The sequence below is a fragment of the Thunnus albacares genome, chromosome 19 (genome assembly GCF_914725855.1).
Source record: "Thunnus albacares chromosome 19, fThuAlb1.1, whole genome shotgun sequence".
Lineage (NCBI taxonomy): Eukaryota > Metazoa > Chordata > Actinopteri > Scombriformes > Scombridae > Thunnus > Thunnus albacares.
Window position 1 is genome coordinate 18,257,429 of NC_058124.1, and position 26,929 is coordinate 18,284,357.

The window sequence follows — 26,929 nt, forward strand, 5'->3', positions numbered from 1 at the left end:
AACTTAAATCAGTATTTGGTGTGAGCATGCTTTGCCTTTAAATCAGCAGCAGTTTTCCTCAGTGCACCTGCACACAGTTCGGTTGTTCCAAGCATGTTGGAGAAGTTGTCACAGTTATTCTGTGGATTTAGGCGTCTCAGTTGCTTTTGTCTCTTCATATAATCCCAGACTGACTCCATGATGTTGAGATCAGGGCTCTGTGGAAGCCAGACCATCTGTTGCAGGACTCCTTGTCCCTCTTGTGGCTGAAGATAGTTCTTTATGACTCTGGCTGGATGTTTGTCATGCTGCAGAATATATTTGGGACTGGTCAGATGCCATTCTGATGGTATTGCATTACGGATAAGAATCTAAACATCTAAAGTGCCTAAAATGTTTGCACGGTATTGTATCTGCAATAAGCAATCAGATTTATTGGCCTGGCCTTGTTGGGTCCATATTTGGAACCAATTCACTGCTAAATCTTAAAGTCTTTACTATACAAATGTCATAAATAACAATTGTTGTCAGAATTACTTAAGTTTTGTCTGAAAATTGCTTACATACTCTGACAAGGCAGCCAAAACACTCAGTATTCAGTACTTTCACTTAGAGTGAAACAAAGAGCAGCAAATGTTTTATATTTTTATCTGATAAATGACAAGAATTGACTCTTTTCTTGCTGCGAATTCAGTATTTTATGCCGTCTGAACTCCCACAGGTACCAGCACTCCGCCCTCCATCGCAGCCACACCTGTCCCTGCTCTCCCTCCGCCAATCGCAGTGAACAGCTATCCCTCTGTGCCAGCTCCACCCAACGGCCAATCAGCAACTGAGGCCCTGTACACCAATGGGGCTCATGCCTATCAAGGTACAACCACAACATCCCGCACAAGCATCTACACCAGACAGCAAAGAATGGCTTTTTTTTTCTTTTTGTCATGAAACATTTCTCCACAGATTCCCAGGCTTCCTTCTTTGATGTGCAACAGCGAGAGTCTAATTAAGAGGAAATGAAATGAAACTAAAGCATTAAATGTTATTTGGAGCGTGCTGATGTGCCCCAAATAGCATTTAGGAATTTCCCCCCCCCCCCCTCCATGCATATAGCAGTCAGTGATGATGTGTTTACTGTGTCACAGCTCAGAGTCCTGTCCTGGATCCCCTGCAGCAAGCTTATACAGGCATGCAGCACTACACAGGTGAGGTTCAGTTTCAGATGTCCTATAAGAAGCTCTAGATTTTGACATAAATGTATTCATAGGATTGCACTGCTACTACTGATAATAATGCTGCAGAGGCAATTAAAGGTATCAAAGTTTATAGGAGAAAATTGAAATTGATTTCAAAGATGTGCATACAAACAAAAAAAATCTTACAAATATTAATTTCTGCCACCTCTGATGAATATTAGAAAGTTGGACTTTTACGTAACATAATGGAATATAGCTACATCACCTTTGCACTCCCAACACTGCATGTGTAAAGTAGAAATGTACATACAGACATACATATATACAATTACTATACATACAAAGTCAAAACATGCGCATATTACAAAATGTAAATAACCTGCAGCACTTATAGAATGAGTCATACACGACAAACTGTATGCAAAACACTTCCCAGTTTTAGCAAATCAGTAGGTGGGAATGCAGCTCTGTTAGATGTTGTTTTAAAGGGAAAAAAAAATGATTAGTTAGCAGTGCTCTGCCTGCCTCAGCGCTGCTCTCTGCTCACCTGTTCCTCCTCTCACTCAGCCACCTACCCTGCTGCCTACGGCCTGGTGGGACAGCCATTCCCCCACCAGCCCACACTGGTGGCTCAGCAGCCGCAGCAGCCGCAGCAGCTGCAGCAACGAGAAGGTAAACTCAAAGAGCTGTGTACAAATGTGGAGTAATCGCTGCCATATCTTAAAAGTAACATACCGGTGGTTTTACAGGTTTCAGCCCCATTTGTCACGAATCACACACACACCTTTACATCAAAGATAATCATTTTGCAAACAAAGCTGCTGTGCTTAAAAAGCTGAGTGTGTTTTTTTTTCTACCTTTCTAGGCGGCTTCCTTTAGTTTCCATTGATTTGTATATGATACGAAAATGTATTAGTGACTTTTGGAACTTGCTTCAATTATATAATCTATCACAGTAAACATCAAAGCTCTCAATCCATTTTTTTTTTGGATTATTTGATTCTTTGGTCTATAAAATGTCAGAAATTAATAAAAAAAATGTCCATCACAATCTCTCAGAGCCTAAGATGACATCTTTATATTTCTTGGTTTGTCCGACCAACCAAAGATATTCATTTTACAACGATATTAAACAAAGAAAATCAGCAAATCCTCACATTGGAGAAGCTGAAACCTGAGAGTGTATTTCCCTTGAAGAATGACTTTAAACAATTTATTCGATTATTCAACCAATTTGACTAATTAAATTTGACCTCCAGGGCAAAATGACATTATTGTCATGCCAATATTCTCCTAATGCAGAGCAGACTTTTCCAATCATTATGTATTTGACTGCCAGGCAACACTAACAAGAATGGATTCAGACTTGATGTAGTAGTCTGTAGTATGAAAAAACACCCAAAAAACTAAACCTGTACTGCATGCATTTGAAAATGGTCAGCAAAAAGTGTCAAGTACAGTATATGATTTGTAGTTAAGAAGTAAACTTGAACTTATATACATAGTGGTGCAGTCCTTTAAAGCACGCAGAAGATCCAGTCTATAAAACTGTTAGCTTCAGTATGACCTTCAGCGGTCTGAAAAGATATTTTCCCTCACAAATCTGTGCATTAAACACAAATTCTGAGGTGTAATTTTGAAGAAAATAGATTTGAGTTCTGTTTCTCTTTGTTAGTTTGCTGCTGTTTTCTGGTATTTCTGTGCTTGTAGTTTTCAATTTTTCTAATAAGTTATCATGTAAAGCATCTTTGTATTTAGAAAAGAACTCAGTATATATAAAATGTATTATTATTATTATTGTTGCACGTAATGATACTTGCATTAACTAAGCAATTTTTCACATCTTCCTCAACACTTCAGATTTCACCAATTGCCTGTCCTGTCCTGTCCTGTCCTGTCTTGTCTTGTCTTGTCTCGTCTTGTCTCGTCATGTCATATCTGTGTGTGTGACTCTCCTCTGTTTGCATACAGGACCTGAGGGCTGTAACATCTTCATCTACCACCTGCCACAGGAGTTCACCGACTCTGAGATACTGCAGATGTTCCTGCCCTTCGGAAACGTCATCTCTGCCAAGGTCTTTGTCGACCGCGCCACCAACCAGAGCAAATGCTTCGGTGAGTGACAGCGAAGAAAAAAATGTCTGTGGTTTTTTAGGGACTTTTTTTTCTCCACCATCTTTACAGCCCCACCCTACCAGAAGGGCTTTTTTTTTCATTTTCTCTCTCTTTCCTTTCATTTTGTCATTTTTCTACTCAGGTTTTGTGAGTTTTGACAACCCGTCCAGCGCCCAGACTGCCATCCAGGCCATGAATGGCTTCCAAATTGGCATGAAGAGACTGAAGGTGCAGCTGAAGAGGCCCAAGGATGCCAACAGACCATACTGAAGGAGGTGAGTTGTATCGACGCATTGCATCGGCTTGAGGGAGGGATTGATAGACAGCTGAAAAGAGTCTGGAAGTTAAAGAGACAGAGTGGATGTAATTGGGAGCTCAGTACTTAAATGGCTGTCTTTCATGTGGAACTGAAGAAGTCAATAACCCTACAGTAGATTAACTTTAATGAGGTGGCAGCACTCTGAAAATACCATCAGTCTGAAATACATTACAAGGATCAGAAGATACCTATGTTGTATAAAAGTGGCTCCTCCTGTTTTTTTTGTTCAGCAAGTAGTTTTATGGAGAAGTTCAAATGTTCTGTCTAACCAGTGTTCTGTCGCAGGGTTGAATGCAACTACTGTCCGTCATTAATTTTTGTTTTACTTTTCATTTATTGTTTTTGTGCTGTGCCATATGTGCCATTTTTCCTGAAAAAAACATCACACCACTCTCAAGACTGTCCCGTCCATACATATATCGTGGAGACGTGCGTCGCTATGGCTACGGTTGCCTAGCAACCGCTAAAACCTCCCCCTTCCTTCTCACTGCGTTGTAAGTTAATTGGCCTGTGTTGGTTGCTGTGGCGATATTGCCTGTGATGGTTGCCATTAGCAATTTTTATTTTGGGCCGTTGCCTTGATTCACCATGCTCAACTGCATGGCGGGTTACTGTGGCGACCATGAACTGTGTTTGGTGCGTTGTGAGTTTCCTCTTATTATTTTGTCCTGGTTTTAATCCTTGCAAACACTGATCAATAACTGTCACTTTACCTCAGCATCTGTAAGTAATTGATTATCATGACATGCTGGTTTTTTTTTTAAGTCCTCTAAAAGCTTCAATATTAAGAGCTAAATTAGTCCATGAAATATGGATATATTAGAATTTTTTCCTTTTAGGCTTTTTGGTTTTGATTAGTTTCCTTTTTGTTGTCTGTCATGATTATCATTCTTACATATTCCCTTTGTTTAGTTGGTTGGTGTGGTAGTTTTCGGTGAGTGCGGGGTTTTTGTTTGGTTGTAACTCAATTCCAAGTGACTTTGTGCCTGAACTTTGTTTGGTTTTTGTGAGACTGAAAATGTACTTGAACGTGTCCCCGTAAAATGTTGACGAGATAGTATTTGTGTACGACTGACTGTGTATGTTTTTTGTCTGTATGCCCAGAGTGGGAGACGAAGACACGGTGTGTGCTGCATTTATATTTGTGCGAGTGTTTTGCATTGAGTAGATGTGGAAATTGTGTGTAAGTGAATGTATGTGTGTGTGTGTGTGTGTGTGTGTGTGTTGTACCAACTGAGACACTAACCTCAATCTAGAAGGTTTTGGGTAAAGCTGTTTGGTTCCTGTGACACGTGCTGCTGGCTGAGGAACTGCATTCCTCTGTAGAAATTCTGGGAAACAAAAAACATATCAATAATAACCAAAAAATACTCATAGTATTGAAATAACATATCCAAAAATATTCAGTTCATATTCATAATAATTTGAAATGTGTCTAATGCACAGGGGCTCAGGGTATCTGCAGGTCATTTACAAGTCTGAAATAGTAAGAAATCAGTTCAAATAAAACAAAAATGAAGGCTTTAAAAAAAATCTGAGATTAAATGTTTTGCTTCCAATAAATATCTAACATTTGAAGATGTTTCTGGTCCTGAAAAAAGCACAAATATACAAAGTTTGAATCAATTTCAGTCTCAAAACTACCTAGACTAGCTTTTTCTGTACCACAATAACCAAAAACTCTGCTGCAGCAAAGCAATATGTTTCATTTGACTTTAAAACCCCTTAACATACAGTTTGCCCTGTTATGTAGCATTAAAGTGATATAGTAATTAAGTAAATCCCATGTCATGTAATCCCATGTGCGATGGGACATTTTTATGGTATGACATGAAAATAAATAATTAAGTGATCCATTCATTCACACATTCATTCGTTACGTTATATCGAAGCAATATGTTGTTTTCCTTTAAGATTATGTTTTTTATGCCACATCAAATGGGAATATTGTGGATTTTTTTTGCACATCAATGTTACACAAGTTTACCTTAAATCCACCCTGACATGTCTGGAAATTTCGGTATCTAAAATTAGAGCTAGTATTTGTGGGTTTGAGCAAAGTTTTTGCTGCACAGCGTGACTTTGTAATGACTTGGCTTTCAGCAGGCCGCTGCATGTTAAGGGGCTTTTAACATAGTCAATATTTATAAGGGACAGAGGATTCACATTCTCTACTCTGACACAAAATTGATCTTAAATTAAGCTAAAACTGACATTAAAAAAAAAGGTCTGAAAAAGTCTACATTTTTTTCTGGTATCTGCAGATGCCCTGTTTGTAGCAACCTGCATCACAGTTAAACTATTTGATGGATGATTAGAGTTCACTTTAAAAAAAAAAAATGCTGAATCTGAAATTGTACCTTCCTGAGAAACTACAGTTTGGTGAATGACATGATTTGAATATTATTAGAATAAATGTAACATAATCTCCAAAATGTGGAGAGTTGATCCCCCACCAGAATTCCTACTGTGCATGTTCTGAATTAATTTGCCTGTCAAAAAGAGATGACAAACTATTTTCTAAGAACGTGCATACACTTTCAGCAGTATGACTGTCACTGTTTGAGTTGCATGGACACTAGTTGATTACTGAGACTCCCCTGAGGCATCAATGCAAGCAGTGTGTATTACAGACACCACTCCACTTCCAAAGACTGAAATGTATGAATGTTTTATTTCTCTAATTTGGTTTAAAAATGTGCTGTGTTCTTTTTTTCCTCTCTCTTTCTCTCTCTCTTCTCCTCTTCTTTACCTCCAGGAAAAAACCTAAGAGTTCAATCAAGAAAACCACTTGGGATGTCCCCAGCCTTTTTTGGTTGTTTGACCAACCGCATAGCACAGGAGCAACACTTCACAAAAAGCAGCAATCACATGTATGCGCTTAACTTAACAGCAGCAACAGCAGTAATATCAACAACAAATACATCAACAGAATCAGCACCTGCAATATCAGAAGTGCTCCAGAGTTCCTATCATTCCACAGCTGGATTCATTTATATTATGTACATATTCTATTGTCGGCAACAAGATCTACATGTTAAGAAAAAGCATATCACTGATGTTATTCTACTGAACAGGGTTCTACTGTATAGTGTGATTTGTGGTCTATGGCGTTAACAGAAGGCCAGTCTACACAGGTGGAGGGAAAAGAAAATATTCTGTATGATTACCATTGGTAATATTGTTATGTAGAGTTAGTTTTATTATTTATACGTAAATTAAAAAACATGGGGTAATTAAACTGGAAGAGAAATGGATTTCCTCTCACTGTACATACCTTGGTTTTAAAAATGGAGTTAAAAGGACTACAAAACTTCACGAGTTAAAGATTCTCTGCTGCCACTACTTTTCAAATTAACAAAGCGGAAGGAAGGGCTGGGAATTTTTCTATCTTGATTTTTTACGTTTAATTTATTTGGTAATCAATTTGATGACGGGGAGAGATGTGACAATTCCTTTTTTAATTTAAGAAAAGAAAAAAAGAGGATTCCTGTGGTCTCCAAGACAATGAACACACTTATTATAGAGTTTTTAATTACATAAATGTACCTATGGAAGTAAAAAAAAAAAAACAACAACATAATGTTTCTTTATTTATTCTCTACAATCGCTGTTTTAAAACATATGTCTTTAAAAGAAAATAAAGTACAATTTAGAAAAAAAAATGTGTGAACTGTCTGCTTATCATCATGTGATTTACCCATAAATTACAGGGGTTTATTTTGTTTCACTTGTTTAAACAGGCAACACACAAGATAAAGGTTGTCTCAGTGTTTGACCATAAATGAGCAATTCAGGAGGGTTTGCTGCTCTCTGTAGGCCTAAAGAAGTACTGAGGGAAGTAGAAAACATCTGGACTTCTCTTAAGAAAGATACAACAGAGCAAACTCAGCACGCTAGTGATTATATAAGATTATAAAATAAGAAATCTCTAGATGAAAATGTATAAAAGGATTTTTCTTCTGGGTTGCTTGAATGCAGCAACAAGGGAGCTGAAGTCTCTCTTAACTATAATTGGACATGAGTCTGTGGAGTTCTGTGGTAAAGTCACTCAGCGAGTTCCCAGCATGAGTTATTGATGACACTGCATGCCTGAATATACAGCTCAGATATGCAGATGATGCAAAAGGCTGAGGTGTCCATAACCACAGCTGGGGTGTGCAGAGTTTGTCTGACTGCCACAGCATTCTGGGCTTGCTCTGATGCGTCCAAACACGCCTTGGCCTTCTTTGGCATGCTTAGTGTATGAGGGGCAATTAATGTCACATAGCAGTAATGGGATGAGGGAAAGGGTTTGTATCCTGTTGCAATCTGAGGAAGACAACATCAATGAAGACTTAATAAATATACAACTAACTAACTAATTATGGAAAATATTAGCCAATGCATGACCATGTCTGGGGTTGGAAAACATGCAGTAAGTAAGAGTACAAATAATACTTTTGAAACAATTCAACCAAAGGTACTTTAGATTAGAAATGACATAAATAATATGTGTACATAAAAAAAGGGGTCATCAGACCATAGTTTTGCACCACTGTGAAAATAGCAACACATAGTAGGTCACCCCTGTTTACAACTGTGTGTTAAAACAGAATGCAAAGTACATTTTAGAAAAGGAAAAGATGCAACTGCATGAGTAGAAAACATTTCAACGAGAGCATAAAATTATCGCTTATCCCAGGTTTTATGAATCTGCTTCATAAACATACAGAGACGAGAGAAAAAGGAGAGAGAACTGGAGTTTCTGTGGAGTTCTGAGTTCAGTCAGAGAGCTTACAGCTAATGTCTGTATAGTCCGTATGCGGGCTATTTGGGGTGAATCCATACAGGCTGCATAAAAGGTCCAGTGGTCAAATTTGCATGAATGGAGCAAGGTAAAAATTTGCTTTTATCTGAAGACACCTTAACACTTCAGGATGGTTTACTATGAAGTAGTACTGTTGTATATTATCACAAAGATGTTCAGATGAGCAATGATTAAAAAATAATAACTGGAAGCAGACTAAAGACAGTTTTGACTTAGTTAATTTCCCACCTAAAGATAAATTCACCCAAGCACAAGATGCACACTTATTTGGACTTAGCAGCTTTCTGGAAATGGGCATAATGGACAGCAAAACCAGGATAATGAGGCCTGTGGTGTCAGCATCACTGTGTCAATGAATGAAGAGGCCAATTTTGCTTAGTAAATCTCTGAGTTAAAAGGCTTATCAGACGTCAAGACACTGCAGCACAGTTTATAACATGAGACAGGATTTTACAACTCTAGAAACTAGCTATCACAGTGACAGTCCTTTAATCCTACATCATGATGATCATGAGTTAAACCGTAGAAATATGCTGTTCATGTTATTAAGTAATCAGTCAGAAATGTCCACCTGCACTTATTTGATTGACCAATGCAGTGTGTACCTGGATGAAGAAGTTGTGACAGGTTAAACTTTTTTGCCAACTGACCCTGCATATTTTACTGGAGCCCTTCGTGTCATACCCACTTTGTCAACACAGTGGTTTCTTTGAAGTTAATGAGGAGGCTCTGTTTTTTTATGCAGAGCTTATGTCAACGTGAACACGACCTCACCAAGGCCTACAGAAGGCAGCAGAACAACAGCTAAAACTGTCAAGGTTAACAACCAGTACACCAGTAAGAAATAGCAAAACAAAAATAACACAAAAAATAGTTTGTTTGTTAATTAATCATATCAGTCATATCATCATTACTTGACTAGTTATTTTCATAGGTAAAGGATAAGAAGTTGGAGTTGCAACTTGAATCATGATATACAAGCAAGAAGCTCATACATACCAGCACCAAGTCTCATTTGTTTGTTAAACGTTGTAGCTGATGTGTCAACACAACTTAGCCACAAAATTAAATGCAAGTTTATTTTAGCCCACAGCAATTGCACCTGCTAAACTGTTGGTGCCACACCTGTTTTTCAGCCAACTCTTGACTCCTCCAGTCAGTATACTCTTTGAGGAAATCATCATACACCAGCAGGAGCAGGCATCATACTGTTAAAGTCTTTCTGCTATAAAACAGTGCACGTACTGTACCTGTCATACATTAACACCTGGAAACACTGTTTTGCATTGAACTTGTATATTCTTAGCTTTTGGTTGCTTGTAATGTTGTGAGTTTAGGAATTTAGCCTCATCTTATCTCTTGGCCATCGGTTTATTTTAGGCAGAATACCTATTTTGCATTTAAAGGTGCAGTGTGTAGAATTTAGTGGCATCTAGAGGAACAGACCTGAAAGAAATAGAATATAATATTCATAAGTATGTTTTAATAAGTGAATGAGTATAATCACCTGAAAATAAGAATTGTTGTGTTCTCGTTACCTTAGAATGAGCCCTTTATATCTACATAGGGAGCAGGTCTTCTTCCACAGAGCCCACCATGTTGCACCGTCATGTTTCTACAGTAGCCACTGTAGGTTCACCTACATGCTTCGAAGGGGAAGGGTTATTCAGTTTGTTGCAATCTAAAAACTCACAGCTAGATGCCACTAAATCCTACACACTGCACCTTTAAGAAGTAAGATGTATACATAGACTGTAAAAAAACAAAATGGACGTATTCACTGTGACATCACCTGTTGGTTGGTGGACTTCCGTTTTGAAACCTCGAGTTTGGCACTTTGACTGTTGCCATCTTGGTTTTTTGGAGCCAGAAGTGACCATATTTGGACGGAAGGGTGGAGCTGACCCTCACGCTAATGTTAGCTGCTAGCTTGGTTAGCATGGTGCATTTACAGTCTATGGGTGACTGTGATATTGCTAATGCTAATGTTAATTTTGGATAGCGAAAAACAGACTTAAAACAAAACGCACTTACTGGAATAACTGAACAGATGACTCCTTAGAGGGTCATTTAGTACAACCAAACACTGAACAAGACTTTAGGCAACCAAAATGTTACAATTAACTGTCATGAACTGAAAACACACAAAAATAGCAACAACTATACTTATACTCCTATTCTAATCTGGGGTTACGTTACGTAACGTACGTAACCAATGTTGTTGCCGTGGTAGAAACTTGTCAATCACAAGGTAGCCATGCCCTAAAGCATACCGTGCTTGATTGTCTGTTTTACTCTAAATGGGACCATAATTTACAAAATGAACATCATGCTGTATTAAGGAAGACTTTAAACTAACGATTGAGACCATAAACTCATTAGTGTTTACTGAGTAGGTTTATTTTCTCATAGACTTCCATACAATTTGACTTCTTTTTGCAACCAGTGATGTCGCCCCCTGCTGGAACCGCATTACTCTCATTTTTCAAACCCAGAGCTTCCCGCTTGGATGTCCACTTGAGAGCTAGGTATGCTTGATTTCCAGTTCCCCCTGTTCATGCATTCCATATACTTCCTGTGTAAGTTTTTGAAAACATGAGTAAATATTACTAGCACAATATTCACTATATTGTATACAACATGATCACCGGATATTTGTGTCCCGCTCTTTCCACTAAAGCTACCTATGGCATTAACCACACCTCATACTGAATAGCGGCTCACGTCACTTTAAATAGACTGCTTCCCGCCCCGCCCTCGGCCCTGTTTTAACATACTACCATAATGTTCACTACATCCAACCAATTGAACAGCCCAGCTAATCGGTAACAAACCGAGGCCCACCCGGTCTACTTTAACCAGACGGAAAAGTGAAAAAGTAAACATATTTTTTCCACTTTGGACCAGCCTAAAATCACGACCACAAGGGAGAGTTTGGGGGGGGGAAGATAAAGTGCGACACAGTTTTTTTTTTTCCTCCTGAGAATGTGGCGAACCTGAGGCTATAGAGAAGAGAGAAGAAAAAGGCGGATTGCAGCTCACTGAACGATCAACAAGTTGGAGTGTCTTTGATGGCGAGCTCTACATGAAATCCCCTCAGTTTACAACAGGAACCGAGGAAGAGCAGCTGCACGGCAACGCCGCCGTACATTTTAAGATTACAATACCTGTCTGCCGAAAGTGAACTGAACAGAGGTAAGTTACCGTTACATGGTGGACGATGCGTCAGTTAAACGTGGAGAATGTAAAAAAAAAAAAAAAAACTCGATGCGGGCTCCTTTCAAAGCTTTAAATCATAGTTCCTCAGGCACACACACACCTTGGGCTGCTATTTTTAGAAAGATATGGGAGAGTCATTCTCCCAGGAGGATTTATGTGAAGTTTTAACCGGAGGGTAACTTACCCATCAAACTTTGCTGACACTCTCAAACTGAAAGCTTCTCGGATTCAGTCGTTGGAAGCCGTTAAAGGCGCCCCGCACATCAAAGTTTAGCTAGTGAGAACAGGCCCTTGAGTGTACTGTTGTCGGCGATGTTTGTTCAGGGACACCGCGATAAGAGAAGGTCATTAAAACATTCATGTCTGAGCTACAAAGCATATAACCACCTCTGAGGAAATATAGAAGTTGTTTGCTGAGGGGAAAAAACGCCATTTATACCGTTTATGGTGCAGATTATGAATGCGCAAAAAAGTTTTCTAACGTAATCTGAGATGTCGCCAAGCAAAGTTGCTCCTCTCTTCTTTTTTTATTATTATTGGACTTTCGGGCGATTGAAGCTATTAAACGTGTGTGGCCATGAGTAATAAGCGTTCAGCATGAAGTAATTTGGGGTTTTGGAAACTTGTTTGAAGCTCCATCTCACTGAGTCGAGCCTTCTGTTCCGCTATGTCCGGGAGACTCCCCGCTTGCGCCATGTGTACGCAATCAGCCACTCCCTGTAGAAGAGAGTTTACGCAAACGGCGTAGAGAGCGGTGACTGGCACACACTTAAAAGTAGAAGCGATGAGTAATCCTACAGTTGAAGTTATACTGCAGGCTCCAGCTCCACACAAGACTGAGAAACTCGGAGTGTTTTAGAGAATTTTAGATGTGAGTTATCCTTGTGTACTGTAGGCAAATCAATCTTATTTATCTACCTCAATATCACACATTTGCCTCCAAGAGTTTAACAATCTGTACAATACACAAGAGCACTCTTGATTTGGTTAAGAAATACATCACAAAAATTGCCTTTTAAGGGGCATTCCAACGATATTACACATGTTGTTCGGTTAAGGAGGGAATTAAAGAAAGATGCTGTGGAGTTGCATTATGGGTAGTGTAGGATCCAGTGTGTGTAGAGCTTAACCCATACTACTGACTAAAAGTTAGGATAGTACATCTCTTGTTAGGCCTCCAGCTTCATGGAAGAAGTAGGGTAAATGCTAGATTGGATTAGCTGGAGGGACAAACTCTTGCGAGTGTGGTTATGGTTAAGGCTTGAGTTTAAAGTTAGGGTAAGCGTACAAATCTCGCGAGAGTTTCGCAAATCGTCTCTCTGGCTGCTCAAATAGCACCAACCAAGTAGTAGGGCCACGACTACTGATCATTTTCATTATTGAGTAATCTGACAATTATTTTCCCAATGAATTGATTCATTTCTTAATAGAATGGCAGAAAATATCGGAAAATGCATGTTATCATTTCTTAGCGCCCAGGGTGTCGTCTTTAAACGTCTTGTTTTGTCAGAACAGTCCAGAATCCAAAGATATTCAGTTTAATATCATGTATTACAAAGAAAAACTCCAAATTATCACATTTGAAAAGCTGCAACCAGAATATGTTATGCATTTTTCCTTAAAAAATTACTAAAATGATTATTTAAATTATCAACATAGTTGCCAATTAATCTTCTGTCCTTCGACTAATTGACTAATCATGGCAGCTCTAGGAAATAGTGTCCTTTTTAATTGGGTAAAGAAGATATGAAATAGATGTTATACATGCAGAGTACACCAAAAAGAAAAACAAAAAGTAGAAGAATATGAATCAGGGAAGACAACTTCTAAATGGCAAGACGATAGATGACACTTACACACAAGAGGAAAGAACACCATTCACACAGAGGGGGAAAGAGGCAAGAGATGCTAAGAGAAGGATGAAGCCGTTCATTGCTGGCGACTCATGATGTAAGAACTTATAAACAATGGCAAACTGTAGCTAGTCAGACAGCTGTGAAGAGAGTTACTGTCTTTCTAGTACAGGAATGTTTCTGAGCTTAGAGGAGTGATGTGAATGAAAATAAAAAAGTGATGAAGTTACTCTTCTGGGTACTCATTGGAAAAAAACACCACCTCTGTTCCTCAACACCAAATCATTGTTTTTATGCCATAAGTCTTTCCAAAAACTGTCTTGATTAGGTAAAAAAAAATGCACGCCACAAATAAAATTCAAGCCAGAACCTGATCAGATGGAGGATGATACGACAAACTAGTTAATACAGAAAGCATCTTCAGTGATCGATTCAAAAATACAGTTGGCAGATGCCTGTAGTTTCCAGTTTGAAGAGAAAAAGTTATGGGAATATCATAAATATGGTCCAGAATAAGCTTTTTTATTTTAGAAACCAAAAATATCTTTCATTTGAAACTTATAAAAGCCTAAGCTGTATACACCAGTGTACTGGCCAGTGTTGCTTGTTTGTTCAACTTTGTACCTGGTGATTTGTCAACACAGCTTGGCCACAAAATGAAATGCAAGTTTATTTTAGCTCACAGCAATTGCACCTGCTAAGCCATCGGTGCCAGACCTGTTCTTTGGCCAAAGAAAGTCTGTAAACCCTTTTAAGAAAATCACACACCAGCAGGAGCAGACACCATACTGTTAACAGCTCTAAAACACGTGCACGTGCTGTAACTGTCGTGCATTAACATCTGGAGACGCTTCACTGCATGGGAGTTGCGTGTCCTCAGCTATCGGTTGCTTGTAACGTTGCTAGTTTGGGAATTTATCCTCATGTACTCTCACGGTGAATCAGATTATTTCAGGCAGAATAGCTATTTTGCATTTAAGGAGGATGTACACCTGAGAGCTGCTGCAGCCCCAAGGTTGGTTTCCAGTTCCCCCTGTTAGACAGAAGAACTGTGTGTGTGTGTGTGTGTGTGTGTGTGTGTGTGTGTGTGTGTGTGTGTGTGTGTGTGTGTGTGTGTGTGTGTGTTCAACCCAAATCCCATAATTGGCCCAGGACAGAATACAAACATGCTTGCACTCATTAACATATTTTAACAGAATCCACAGAGAGCTCACTCTGTGTTCTCTCGTTTGTTCACACACACACACGTAGTAAAAGTTTGACTTTGGCAAACTTAAAAGACTTGTCAGATTGCACTTCTGCCGTCAGCTGAACATAGTGGTTGAACTTCTTGAACTCACTTTAATTACTGTTTAAGAGATTTCTGTTGTTCCGAGGTGAGATTTCTCTTTAAAACAGCGGCCCTGTTGAAGTGAAACACCTCGACCAACAAAGGCAGCCTGCAAGAGTTATTGTTAATCCATAGTAGGCTTATAACAGGTTAAAGTCCACACCCGGAGTCCTTATTAACAGATCTGTCGGGAGGTGTGTGACTAGCTACCCCCAGCTTAGTTTGCTTTATATCGAGCACATTCGTTTACTCACTGACTTCACTTTTCTTGACTTAAAAACTGTTAAGATTTTCCCCTCGTTATGATCTGCTTCAGAAAGACACTCATACTTTGACATGAACCTTTCCGTCCTTGTGGCTGCAGTAAAAAAAAAAAAAAAAAGGTGCAGTTGTTTTATGATTATTGGACTCTATCACAAAATCTGCTGATCTGACTAATCAAGTCAACAGATGACTAAGTGTCCCTGGTGGTTTGACAGGAGATCCTGTTTGCTGACTCTGCACTATAATAACAAAGCAGTAACAGCCTGTTTTCAGATATTGGATGTTAGTTCCTTTGTAGTTTAGTGTCAAGATTATGTGATATTATGTAAAGGATGCACAATACAGAATTTAAGCTGATAATTACGTCAGTTCTTAAATGTGTTTTTAGGGGTGCCACTAACGATTATTTTCATTATCAGTTCAATCAAATTGTTTTTCTCAATATAATTTCTCATATTCAAAGTCCCAAACCCAAAGATATTGAGTTAATTATCTTGTTTGACAAAGAAAAGCATTAAATATTTGGCATTTTTGCTTAAACAATGACTTAAACAGTTATTCGATTCAAACAAAATAGTTGCCAAATGATTCTCTGTCGATCAACTAATCGATTAATTGACTAATCGCTGCAGCTCTAGTTTGTTTGTTTTTTACTTTTGTTTTTTTTGTAGTCTATGCTCGTCAAGGTGAGAAGTAGGAAAGGTCTTGCGTTAATAAGCCTACATATTCACAAAACAAACGGTTATATTGTTGCACACACAGTAAAAGTTTGGTCACTGGTCAATCTTAGAAAAGCCTTTACATGTTTGTCAATTACAAGAGTATAATTGATTATTGTTTTGATATTGACCTCAACAGATACTAAACTAAAATGTCTTTTTCTCCCCGACCAACAGTTTACTATCACAGACGACTAAAGAAACCAGAAAATATTCACATTTAAGTAGCTGGAATCAGTAAAACTGTCTTTGACTCAAAACGATTAATAAATTATCAAAATAGTCAGCGATTATTTTTCTGTCCATCGATTAGTCGACTAATCATTACCCTGAATTATTAAAACAGGGTTCGATATGTTTATAAAGATCCTAGAACAATAGTTCTCTTATTTAGGACAAAGTGCAAACCTGAAGTAGGTTAATCTCTCTTAGACTGCTTTTATCACATGTCAGATTTTTATATGAATGACAAATCACAGCAGAATTATTGTTTAATTGTTTGATATGTTTGTCCGAGCAGTGACTGTTTTTTTTATTACAGAGGTTATAATGGAAATGACTAACACACAGCGAGTACGATGAGTCATCACCTTACTCAAGACATTATCAGCACATGGTCTACTCATTGTGCAATTTGTGTTGCTTAAGTCATATACGATAACTGATGTTTAAGAAATTGTTAAATTGCATAAAAATTATTATTAGACACAATACTAATGCCAGTATCTTGATAGTTTAGATGCTCGACATGGCAGCTGTGTGAAATGACACTATTGTAAATCTGTCATCCAGCTGCAAAAACTAGCTAACGTTTCTCGAGAACTAGTGAATTAGTGCCAAAATGAATTCTCACAGGTTTTCTGGTTGCATTGTGTGTTAGACAACAAATCCTGCCCTCATCGTACCCTTCATCTGGAACAGGAAGTGCCCGAGCACGGCGCCTGTTTCAGATGCCCAGTGAGATTAATCACCTCCAATCAATACTCGTTCCTCTCAGCTTTCTCTTGTTTCCTCTCCTTCCTCCCAGGATATTGTCACGGCTGAGTGAGTTGCTATATTTATCTGATGGAGAACATGAATGGAGATCGCAGAGGAGACAAACGCTTGTTTTTTTTTTTTCTCAATTTCCTTCTGCAAGATAGAAAATACCCATGAAATCCCCTTTTTTTCTCTCTCTCTCTCTCTCTCCCTTTTAATCTTTAGGATGTTGTCTCGGCTTTATGAGCTTATATGGGCGGACTGGCTCTGGTTTCCCGAAGGCCACGGCTGGGCTGACCTGAAGGACCACGATGGCAAAGTCTTCCCTAAACCGCAGGATCTCTGGGCTACCATCCCCATCGCTCTCTGCTTCCTGGTTATCAGACAGATATTCGAGCGGTGAGTCATTGCTTATATCATTTGTGTGTCATTTGCCTGTTAATCTACCTCTCTGCCCGTCCCATGTTTGCATCTTTCTTTCTTAGAAGTTTGATAAAGATGAGAGGTGATGCTTAAGCAGTGTTCTCCAACGCTGTGTGCTTTCTCTCTTTTCAGGACGGTAGCGATTCCTCTGGCCTCTCTGCTGGGAGTGAGGGACAAGCAGCGTGTTCATGCTCCTCCAAATCCCATACTGGAGTCCCATTTCTGCAGCACATCAAAGCATCCCACACAGGTGATCACTCTGCATACTTTAAGAAACCACACACACGGCTTCATACATACTGTGCATCCTTTGGCAGTAACCTGATGTTGGTAGTTGAGGTATTTCATGACTCCAGACATTAAAGACAGCTCTGACTCTTCTCTCCTTGTCCCGTGTTTGTTGTCAGAGCTCCATAGAGAGGTTAAGTAAGCAGACGGGCTGTTCGGTGCGACAGGTGCAGAGGTGGTTCAGGCGGCGGAGAAACCAGGACAGACCCAGCAAGCTCAAGAAGTTTCGGGAAGCCAGGTAGCTATAAGTCTACAGCACAAAGTCGATATAAACGAAATACTAATCTCCCTGTTTTTAACTGTCTGCCTCGCATCATAAAGGACATGTAGAAGATTGGTTTTCCACCATTATCAGAAATACAGTCACATGTTTTGATGGCGTCTTAATGCTGTAATTTGGTGTACTTCGAGTTCAGAGGATTTATAGAGGGGCAAATTTCAGATTATTTCAAGGGCAGATCTTACACAGAGTAGAAACCTGCTGCTGCTGCATTGCTGCAGACCTTCAACATGTTGCACTTTAGCACTATTTGCTACTTCAGAATATTAACAGGAACCCTTTAAATATACTGTTTACAATACTGTTTAATGATGGAAGAAGATAAGATAAGACTTTATTGATCCCCAGAGAGGAAATTCACATGTTACAGCAGTGCAGGAAACAAGGAAAGCGATAAGAACTAAAAGTAATAAATACAAATAAAACTAGACTTGCAGGCAAGTATAAAGGGGTCAACGAACCCTGATGCAGTTTAGACCCAGAACTTCACCGACCCAAGGTGATTGAGGACGCAATTTGAGCTACTTGAGCTCAGCTACTTTCGTCCACATGTCAAAGTGTCCTTGGGCAAGACATTGAACCTCAAATTTATCCCCATGATCAGACACCACCTGTCATTATAGCACACTGCCATCATTGTGTGAATGTGTATGTGTATTAATAGACGAATGAGGGTCAAATTGTAAAGCACTGTGGATAAAAGCACTATTTAATAATGAAGCCATTTACCATTGCACTGCTCTAGTAAACAGGTTACATAGCAAGAAAGCAGAAACTACGATTATACCACTGTAGGTCCTGAATCCACACAGCATCTGTCATGTAGTCTAGACCACTATCCGTTTATTTACCGAGAACACTGCACTCCATGAAGACAATGAAACAAGGACGAGTCAGAGGTGGAAAACGCAACAGAAGAAAATCAGGCAAAGAATCTCTTAGCTGGCAATTGGCAAAAAGAATATTTCTATATTAGGAGAAAAGTGAATGTTTATATGTAGCTATAAAATTATTAAATATGTTGATTAGATTAGACTAATTAGATTAGACAGCTTTATTAATCCCCAAAGGGGAAACTCATTTGCCACCAAATCAACTCATACAGACAGCAAACAATATAAACAATGCGTTCACAGTACACAATAAATAAATAACACCATAAAAAGCCATTTGAGACATGATTGACAGCTGAAAGGTACTATGGATCTAAACCATATCTAAAAGTGTTCATTAAGAAATCTGACCGCTGCTGGAACAAAAGACCTTCTGAGTCATTCAGTGAAGCACTGAGGCGTCACTAGTCGTTCACTGAATGAGCTTCTGAGTCCATTAAAAACACTATATAATGGATGGTCAATGAAAATGAAAAAAGATGGCACCAATAGAAAAATAAATAATGCATATTTTTTTAAAAAAAACAGCATCTGATTTGCCAACCTGGCCAAGGTGTAATTGTACCACCAATCACTTGTGTGACAAGCTAAGTCTGTCTCAATCAAACTAAAGAGGCATCAGATATCCACAGATGGTGTGAATATCCTTCACAGCTGGAAAACAAGAACTTGGTTCAGAGTGTATTTTAAAGGGAATACACCCCAACAGAAAGCTGAATTTAAAAATGAAAAGAGGTGATAATAAAAAATATTAGCCAAAAAATAAGCCAATATTGATACAGCATACAATCAGTATCTGCTGTTTCATCCAGTACTATAGTTTTATACTTGAAAACTAACTAATATGATGATCTTGTTAGATAACCTTGTAATATCACTAATGTGATTTTGTGCCTTTGCCTCTACAATTAGTTTTTTGTCATGCACACGATCTCCACTAGAGGCACCAATCAGACAATGAATGAAACGTCCTTATTGGGGGGAAAAAAAATCAGTAAAAATACACTTCACTTGGTTTGCACCTCATTTTTAAGTACTTAATCTAAAGAAAATAGTGCTTGTGTTTAGCACATTTTACTTTGTGCGTTCCAAAAGGATGCAGAATTAAGCATCGTGAGAGTGTGAACAATGTTATACTACATGAGCGCTGTGAGACAAACAGAAGCGGAGGCTCCCATGACATTGAGCGAGTGCAACACTTTGACACACTGTACCTTCCGGGAGAGACTGCCTGAAAATATGCACCGTTATCTAGTATTTAAACAATATCGCATCTCCCCCGTCCCCCTCCGCTCTCTGTGACGGTTAACTCTTCACTGCGCGTTTGAGTGAAGCCAATCAAAACAGCTATAAACCCATTTGATTTCCAAAGTAATCAGACAGCCACCCTAAGAACCACTTGTAAACAACCATAAATCATCATAAAACAGCTGTCAGCAGGTATTCTGACTCCTTGCAAGAAACAGAAAGGTTGTTTACTTTTTCCACTGCAGCACAGCTGAACTTTTTCCGTAGCAGTTACAGCCATCGAGGTCAGTGAGTACGAAGCATAATTCATGTGAGATAGATCATCTAGTATATTGGGTAAAACATCTTTTGCGCTCTTTCGATGCTTTTCTGTGAAGCACTTACACATTCAAACGACGTCAATGCATAAAGACACTGCCCAGTTCATAGCACTAATGCTGGCTGTGCAGGAACTGTAAATGTGCTTTGCTGCTGTTGTTGCTTTCCATTAAGTGGTAGATCGATACTTGTGTGATGACGCTTCAGCTCATTTTTCTTTAACACGCTCTGGAGTAGAAACTAAGTAAAAGAAGCATTTGATACAATGAAATTAAAGGGCTGACTTGGTTTTTTCAGTAGTTGTACTTTGATCACATCCGTACTGATACTGTGAACAGAGAAGCCTCCTTTTTCAAGAAGACAATTTTAGGACAACGCAGGTATTAATGTAACGAGGGTCCTAAATATACAGCGTATGAAGCCACGGAGTTATTTCTGACCCCAGCAGTTGGATGTTCTTGACTGTCAGTGTCCCTCACCTGACCTCAGTCCAGCTGAGCAGGTCCGTCACTCACCGAAAATACTTCAGTCATGGTTTCATTTCAAATCAAACATACCAAAGCCAAAACAACCTAAATGTGTAACTGTCTAAATGACGGACTCTACTCTCGTCTATGTACCAGCTGCTAGTTTCAGGTTATTCTGGTGCAGTTAAAGGGTCAATTTATGCCTCAGCCTACCCACGGAGGATCTACACTGTCAAATAGGGACATGTGACATTTATTATATTATTTAGAACATTTCTTTAGGCAGTAGTCTGCATCCACAAACACAGTTCTGGTAATATACACATTTTTGAACACACCTTCAAAACCATCTCAACACCTCTACTCATTAACTGAAGAGCATCCAGTTAACTCACTTCAAGACATTTTACACAGACTTAGATGATATCCAAATGTGATGCAAAACAACTGCTAATGTTTAACAAGTAACATCAGCGACGAGTTTATATACACAGAACCAGTTATTAAAGATCCCGACACACCCTCCCTCTCACTTGAATGAGGAAGTGAGTCCAGAGATGGAGGAGTGTATGTGGTGGTGGTGGTGATTGGCCTTGGCAGCCGTTTTATCCTGTCGTCACAGTTCTTGTTGTACAATCTGAAAAAGAAAAAGAAAAAAGTGCTCTATTGTGCGTTGAGGGCTATTTCATCATCAGTATATCGGTTTTCAACAGACACACCCAAAAAGTGGGAGCGAGCATTTCTCAAAAGTCGTTGCCAAACAATCCTCAGTGATGGGAGGACACGTACTGACCGCTTCAGACAGAAAAATGCTGCAAACCAGTGCAAAATGTTTCCACAGTGAACGTGACCAGAAGTTTCCATCAGCTCGCAGAGGCAGAGTTCTGCCCAGTGTGGTTCAGTGCTGAGTGTTTTTTTTTAGGTATAAATTACAGTGAAGTATGTTTTAGTGATCAGACTTTTTATATGTGTTGTGATAAGGGGAATTATTATTTGTTACTTGTGATTTAAAGTAACAAGAGGTTTGTACAGGTCGATGAGGGCACTAACAATGTTCAAATAACTGGTTTTAATGGTTTTTCATGTGTTGTGTGAAATTCTGCTCCACTAGAATGGTTTTATGAGATAACTGTACATTCTCTTACAGTTGGAGATTTACCTTTTACCTTCTTGCTTTCTTTGCTGGCCTGGCGGCACTTATTGACGTGAGTACTCCTTCAGAATCTGGTTTTTAATGTAATAAGTTTTAGCAGATAGACTCTCCTCATAACTGGGAAACATCTTTATCGATTTACCAACTGAAACATAGTTGAAATTCTTTGAAATGCCACCCACAAACATTGTTTTCCTTTGTGGTTTTTGCTTGGTGTTTGTGCACAGAAGTTCTGGTAGTGTTGTGTTGTAAACACAATCATTAATTTTGAATATCTATCTCACTTCAGAAACCATGGCTCTACGATATGAAGCAGATGTGGGAAGACTTCCCGAAAATGGTATGCCAGTGCTTCCAATGAATGACATATTTGAATATGTTCATAATTTTCTCATTTTCTACAGATGCTTATAGCTCAAATATTCAAAATGCACACCTGGCTTCTATTTTTATTCTATTTGTTTATCAAATTACTAAACTGCAGCCTGTTATTCTAAAGGATATGTGTCTTCCTCTTTTTTTTTTCCAGCCATTGTTGCCTTCTCAGTACTGGTACTACATGATCGAACTAGGCTTCTATCTCTCGCTGGTTTTTAGCGTAGCATCAGATATCAAACGTAAGGTAAGTGATGCACGTTGTCTCCTAAACTTTTACAGAGATCTGAGCAGATGCCACTGAGTGCTCCAAATAATTTACAATAAATCAGTTGGGTTGGTAGTTGGGTGTAGTGATAATGCCCATGTTCAGTTCCCCTCATCCCTTCCATTTTGTCAGTTTGGTGAAGTCGTCGTACAACAAACAAAAACCGTCTCTCCGATCAGGGATGAATTTCTCAAGTTAATGTATGACCGGAGCGCTCGCTGTGGAGAGACGGATTGACCATTTTATCCACAGGTCTAAACATTGTTGTGAAAGCTGGCAGACCTTTAAGCCTGTCAGCAACTTGCTTCACCTCGGTGCCAACACTTGTTTTATAACTGCAGTTATAAAACTTATATTGCACAGAACTTTAAAACCAAAACAACAGTTTTCTGGACTTTTCCAGACAGCCGTTGTGTCGAAATTGATCTCTGATTTGGAGGATTTGTTTTGTAAGTCGCTTTTTGCCCCCCTTGTGTATGGATTTTGCTTCCTTTTATAGCTGTAAAGCTGTATAATCTGCTCTGTGCGGAGCGTTAATCATTTAAAAAACAAAACATCAATGAGACACACGCTGTCGATTAGTGACCAATCTTTACAGCTTGATCAATAAGTGACCAAACAATGTTGGATGTTGTTTTTACACCATCTCTCTCTGTCTCTTCTTTTTTTTTTTTCTCTCCAGGATTTCAAAGAGCAGATAGTTCACCACGTAGCCACCATTTTCCTCATCAGTTTCTCCTGGCTTGTCAACTACATCCGGGGAGGGACTTTGATCATGTTGGTGCATGATGCCTCAGACTATCTAATGGAGGTATGACATCATGCTAACATGGCAGGAAGGGGAAAAAAGGAGGATTTCACCGATTAAAATTTGATGTTAAACTCTTTTTGTTTGGGTTGAAAGAGTCAGAGATTTTTTTTTTCTCCATTAACTAAACCACCACACTCCAGCTTTGTGTTGCTATTAGCTCGTTGTGAAGAAAGAAAGAGAAAATATATTCTCCAAGTCGATAATTGTTACCCAGTACAGGTTATCTGGCTTTTTAAGAATTCAAATATCACCACACAGCAGTATCATTATCATTAAAACATCATTAAAGTATCAATAGTACAGCCCTCTGTTCCAGTGTAGCCTCCAACAGTTCACATTGGTGTTTAGCTTAGCGATGGCAATATTTAGGTCAGAGCATCGCGCTCCTCTCACAGTTCACTGTCTGCCCTCTAGAGGGGAATACGTGAAAATGTTAGACTGTGACCTTTACTGTCTTTCATTCCAGTCAGCCAAGATGTTCAACTACGCAGGTTGGAGGAGAACCTGCAACTTCATCTTCACCCTGTTCGCTGCGGTTTTCATCATCACTCGTCTCATAATCCTCCCCTTCTGGTAAAAACAAAAAATTTTTACATCAGACTTACTGTTTTTTTTGTTTTTTTTTCCAAACACATCTCAACTTTGTAGTACCCTCCTCTGCTTCTACTACTATACACAAAACACTCATGTTACAGTGTGTTATGCTGCCAGTCACAGCGACATGCCTCCACTCCACCAGAAAGCCCCCCGAAAACAGAACAAAGGAAAAAGAGCATGAGGGCGTTAGTAGCAGCTGAGTACATGTTGATCAGAAGAGACAAATTCATGCATCACAAAAGCTCAAATGTCATCGTATGTGGGAAGCAGCTGCCATCATGTATCATGGAGTGACTGGTGCTCAGTTTTAATTATATAATCTTGTCACATCCTCTTGAGTGTTTTAGCACACAGGTAGATGATGGATGCACTGATTTATGATTTATTTTTGCAGAAATGTCAGAAATTTGCTCAAAACTTTTGTGATGGAAACATAACAACAACAGACACATTGTCTACTGTCCTGGCCCCCGCTCAATGGGCTTTTGATGGTCGAGTGTAGGTGGCTCTGACTAGACTCTCTGTTCTGTCTTTGTCCCCTGTGCAGGATCATGCACACGACGTGGGTGTACCCCCTGACCCTCTACCCCCCCTTCTTCGGGTTCTACTTCTTCAACGGGCTGATGCTAGTGCTCCTGGCTCTGCACATCTTCTGGGCCGGACTCATCTTGCGCATGGTCATCAAGTTCCTACCAGGCAACGTAAGAACCGCAGCTTCTAGTCATGTTAACAGTATCGCCTCAAAACAGCTGTAAAAACTCTATTTTTTTTTACCTGACAGGACATCGTTGAGGACGAGCGGAGCGATAAAGAGGAAACAGAGTCCGAGGATGAAGACAACGATCGCGAGAAGAGGGACAAATCTAAAAACGGCCACGTGCAGAACGGCCACACTCTCCTCAACAACAACCGCAGTAAGACGGACTGATTGGACAGCGAGAGCTGGAGATGAGGCAGCGTGAGGAGTGAACACGGGCCCTCGCACGCGGCCGTCACCTGAAAGCCAAAGAACGGGAGCGTGGCATGTTAGAAAGAGGCAACAGGCAGCGCACACACACACACACACACACACACAAATATATATATATATCCATACACTAATTTCTGAAACCCTGGTAGTCCAATGCGGATAATTTAAAATCCACACTAAATTAAACGAGGAGAGGAAGAACAAGGAACACCCCTCTCCTCTTTTCTCTCCCCTCCAACAGATTTTTGCTCTGTTGACCCGAGTTGCCACATGCCAAATCTGCCTGCTTGTAGCTTTATGTCTTGTTACTGGAAGTGTTTTAAGAGGTGCTGTGGTTAGGGCGGGCATTTCCTCTCCTGCACAGTCGGTTAACACTCTTCTAAGTAGTACTGCCTTTAAACCTGACTGTTGATTTCTGCTCAACTTAACCACACTGAAGTCAGCGACACAAGGGGGGGAGGGAGGGGGGGGAATGAGACGCTGTCTTTCCATGGACCATGACCTGATTTAAGTCTGTTTACTGACGTCCAGAGGTAATAATGAATCTGTAAGTTAGTTTTTGCAGCTGCCAATTTCTTGGTGACACTGAAATTGTTGTCACTTAGGTTCTTGTAAACGGTTTTGAGCCAAAATGTTGCTAAAATATATTTGTTCCAATAATGTTTAAAGCAAAAATAATTGGTGGTAAATAATAATTTTTTTTTTTTAACAGTTCGAGACAGCGAGAGAAGGTGCTACATCTGTCACGCGTGTTGAAATGTGCCTTTGTTTGTTTGTTTGTTTGTTTACCTGTTTGGGAATGCAGAATGCGCAGGAGTCCAGATCATTTTTAAATGTTTTGTTTTTTCGTTGATGCTTAATATCTTTTTAGTTGTATGATTTTATTTACTTTCTGTTTTTATTTGTTTTCAGTCCAGTTGACGATTTAAATTTGGGAGCAATTTGTTGAGTGTAACCCAAACCAATCAGTAACTGTTTATTAATTATTTATGGGCTGGAAGAGTCAATAGCATTTCCATTCAGTGTTGTTTTTCCCATCCATCCAAAGATGCACTTTATGGGTCCTTCTATAGATCAGCATTGACTATATATTTAGTAAACAGACGTAGTGATAGTATTATATTTGGATCCGAACCTGATTTTTTTTTTTTTTTTTTTCTGTTTTAGAAAGGTTTGGATTATTTGATTTTTTTGTTTCATATTTATTCACTGTTATCTACCCAAGATCTTCCTCTTTGTCAGTGTTTTGGATCATTTTGTAAAAAAAAAAAGAAAAAAGAAACGTACAAGAAGAATTTAATGAAATCTTAAAAGAAGTCAAATGAATGAAACACCAAAGTATGGTTTACATTTTCTATTACCATTTACCCGTCATTTGCAAGTGCCTTCATCATTTCAAGAATTAATTGTAAAAAAAAAAAAAAAAAAAAAAAAAAAAAGAAAGAAAAAAGACAAAAAAACGCATACATTTCTGTCCCTTTGTCTTATTTTTTGCCATTGTTGTGCCCCAACACATCCACCACTCTGCACTGTAACGCTCTGGGCCTCTCCTTACCTCACTTTCCTTAATGCCTCGGCTCACGACGACCAATCGCCCGCAGCTCCCTCCACAGAGCTTCGCTTCTATCAAAGTGTTTTTATCCTGCATTATGTGTTGCTGAGATTTAAAAAATCATAATGATGACGATGATAAAGATAATTGTGGATAACTACTCTGTGTCCCTCGTTGTTCCTTCTTTTGGTTTGAATCTAAAATGTTCATCTGACAGAAAGATAAAGGTGTGGTTTCAGATGTTTAACATGCAAAGTTTTTTTTTTCTTTAACAAATCATATGCAAAATAAATGCAAAGCACAAAGAAGAAAGAAAATTACTATGAACGATAACTGGTGAAGAGCTCTCTGAAGTTTACTTATCAGAAATACATGCAGGTTCATACAGTGTTTATTTCTCTCAAGAAAATTAAGGAGATAGTCTTTCAGCAACCTTACAGCCACAACTGATGATTACTTTCATTATCAGTTCATCTTTATGTCATTTTTTAAATATTTGATTAATAG

At 39.1% G+C, this 26,929-nt stretch overlaps 2 protein-coding genes and 1 long non-coding RNA gene across 5 annotated transcripts in view; 2 read left to right on the plus strand and 1 right to left on the minus strand.

Annotated features, from left to right (window-relative positions):
* The window catches only part of celf3a (cugbp, Elav-like family member 3a), a 30,896-nt gene extending 24,447 nt beyond the window's left edge, over nucleotides 1-6,449 (plus strand). For all 3 annotated transcript variants that reach the window (XM_044335805.1, XM_044335807.1, XM_044335806.1), the window contains 6 exons: nucleotides 701-850; nucleotides 1,122-1,181; nucleotides 1,740-1,844; nucleotides 3,144-3,287; nucleotides 3,430-3,562; nucleotides 6,365-6,449. In XM_044335805.1, the coding sequence (XP_044191740.1) occupies nucleotides 701-850; nucleotides 1,122-1,181; nucleotides 1,740-1,844; nucleotides 3,144-3,287; nucleotides 3,430-3,557 (587 nt within the window). In that variant the 3' untranslated portion in view covers nucleotides 3,558-3,562; nucleotides 6,365-6,449. The remainder of the gene's footprint in view (nucleotides 1-700; nucleotides 851-1,121; nucleotides 1,182-1,739; nucleotides 1,845-3,143; nucleotides 3,288-3,429; nucleotides 3,563-6,364) is intronic.
* On the minus strand, nucleotides 3,541-14,561 carry LOC122969816. Its single transcript, XR_006399092.1, has 3 exons — nucleotides 11,820-14,561; nucleotides 4,853-4,937; nucleotides 3,541-3,624 (listed from the first exon to the last, which is right to left on the minus strand). It is a non-coding gene; the product is annotated as an uncharacterized LOC122969816 (long non-coding RNA).
* cers2a (ceramide synthase 2a) lies at nucleotides 11,187-26,582 on the plus strand. The gene is made up of 11 exons (XM_044335808.1): nucleotides 11,187-11,611; nucleotides 17,005-17,178; nucleotides 17,335-17,452; nucleotides 17,610-17,728; nucleotides 21,844-21,901; nucleotides 22,139-22,189; nucleotides 22,379-22,471; nucleotides 23,175-23,303; nucleotides 23,770-23,876; nucleotides 24,448-24,601; nucleotides 24,682-26,582. The coding sequence occupies exons 2-11, from the start codon at nucleotides 17,006-17,008 to the stop codon at nucleotides 24,826-24,828; spliced, it is 1,149 nt and encodes a 382-aa protein (XP_044191743.1). The 5' UTR covers nucleotides 11,187-11,611; nucleotide 17,005; the 3' UTR covers nucleotides 24,829-26,582.
* The last annotated feature ends 347 nt before the right edge of the window (nucleotides 26,583-26,929 follow it).

What these genes read in the sequence shown, in the direction of transcription:
- cers2a (XM_044335808.1), top strand. Translation starts at nt 17,006, where the DNA reads ATGTTGTCTCGGCTTTATGAGCTTATATGGGCGGACTGGCTCTGGTTT. An exon ending in CATCAAAGCATCCCACACAG is followed by an intron (nt 17,453 to 17,609) that starts GTGATCACTCTG and finishes GTTTGTTGTCAG; the next exon opens with AGCTCCATAGAGAGGTTAAG. An exon ending in AAGAAGTTTCGGGAAGCCAG is followed by an intron (nt 17,729 to 21,843) that starts GTAGCTATAAGT and finishes ATTCTCTTACAG; the next exon opens with TTGGAGATTTACCTTTTACC.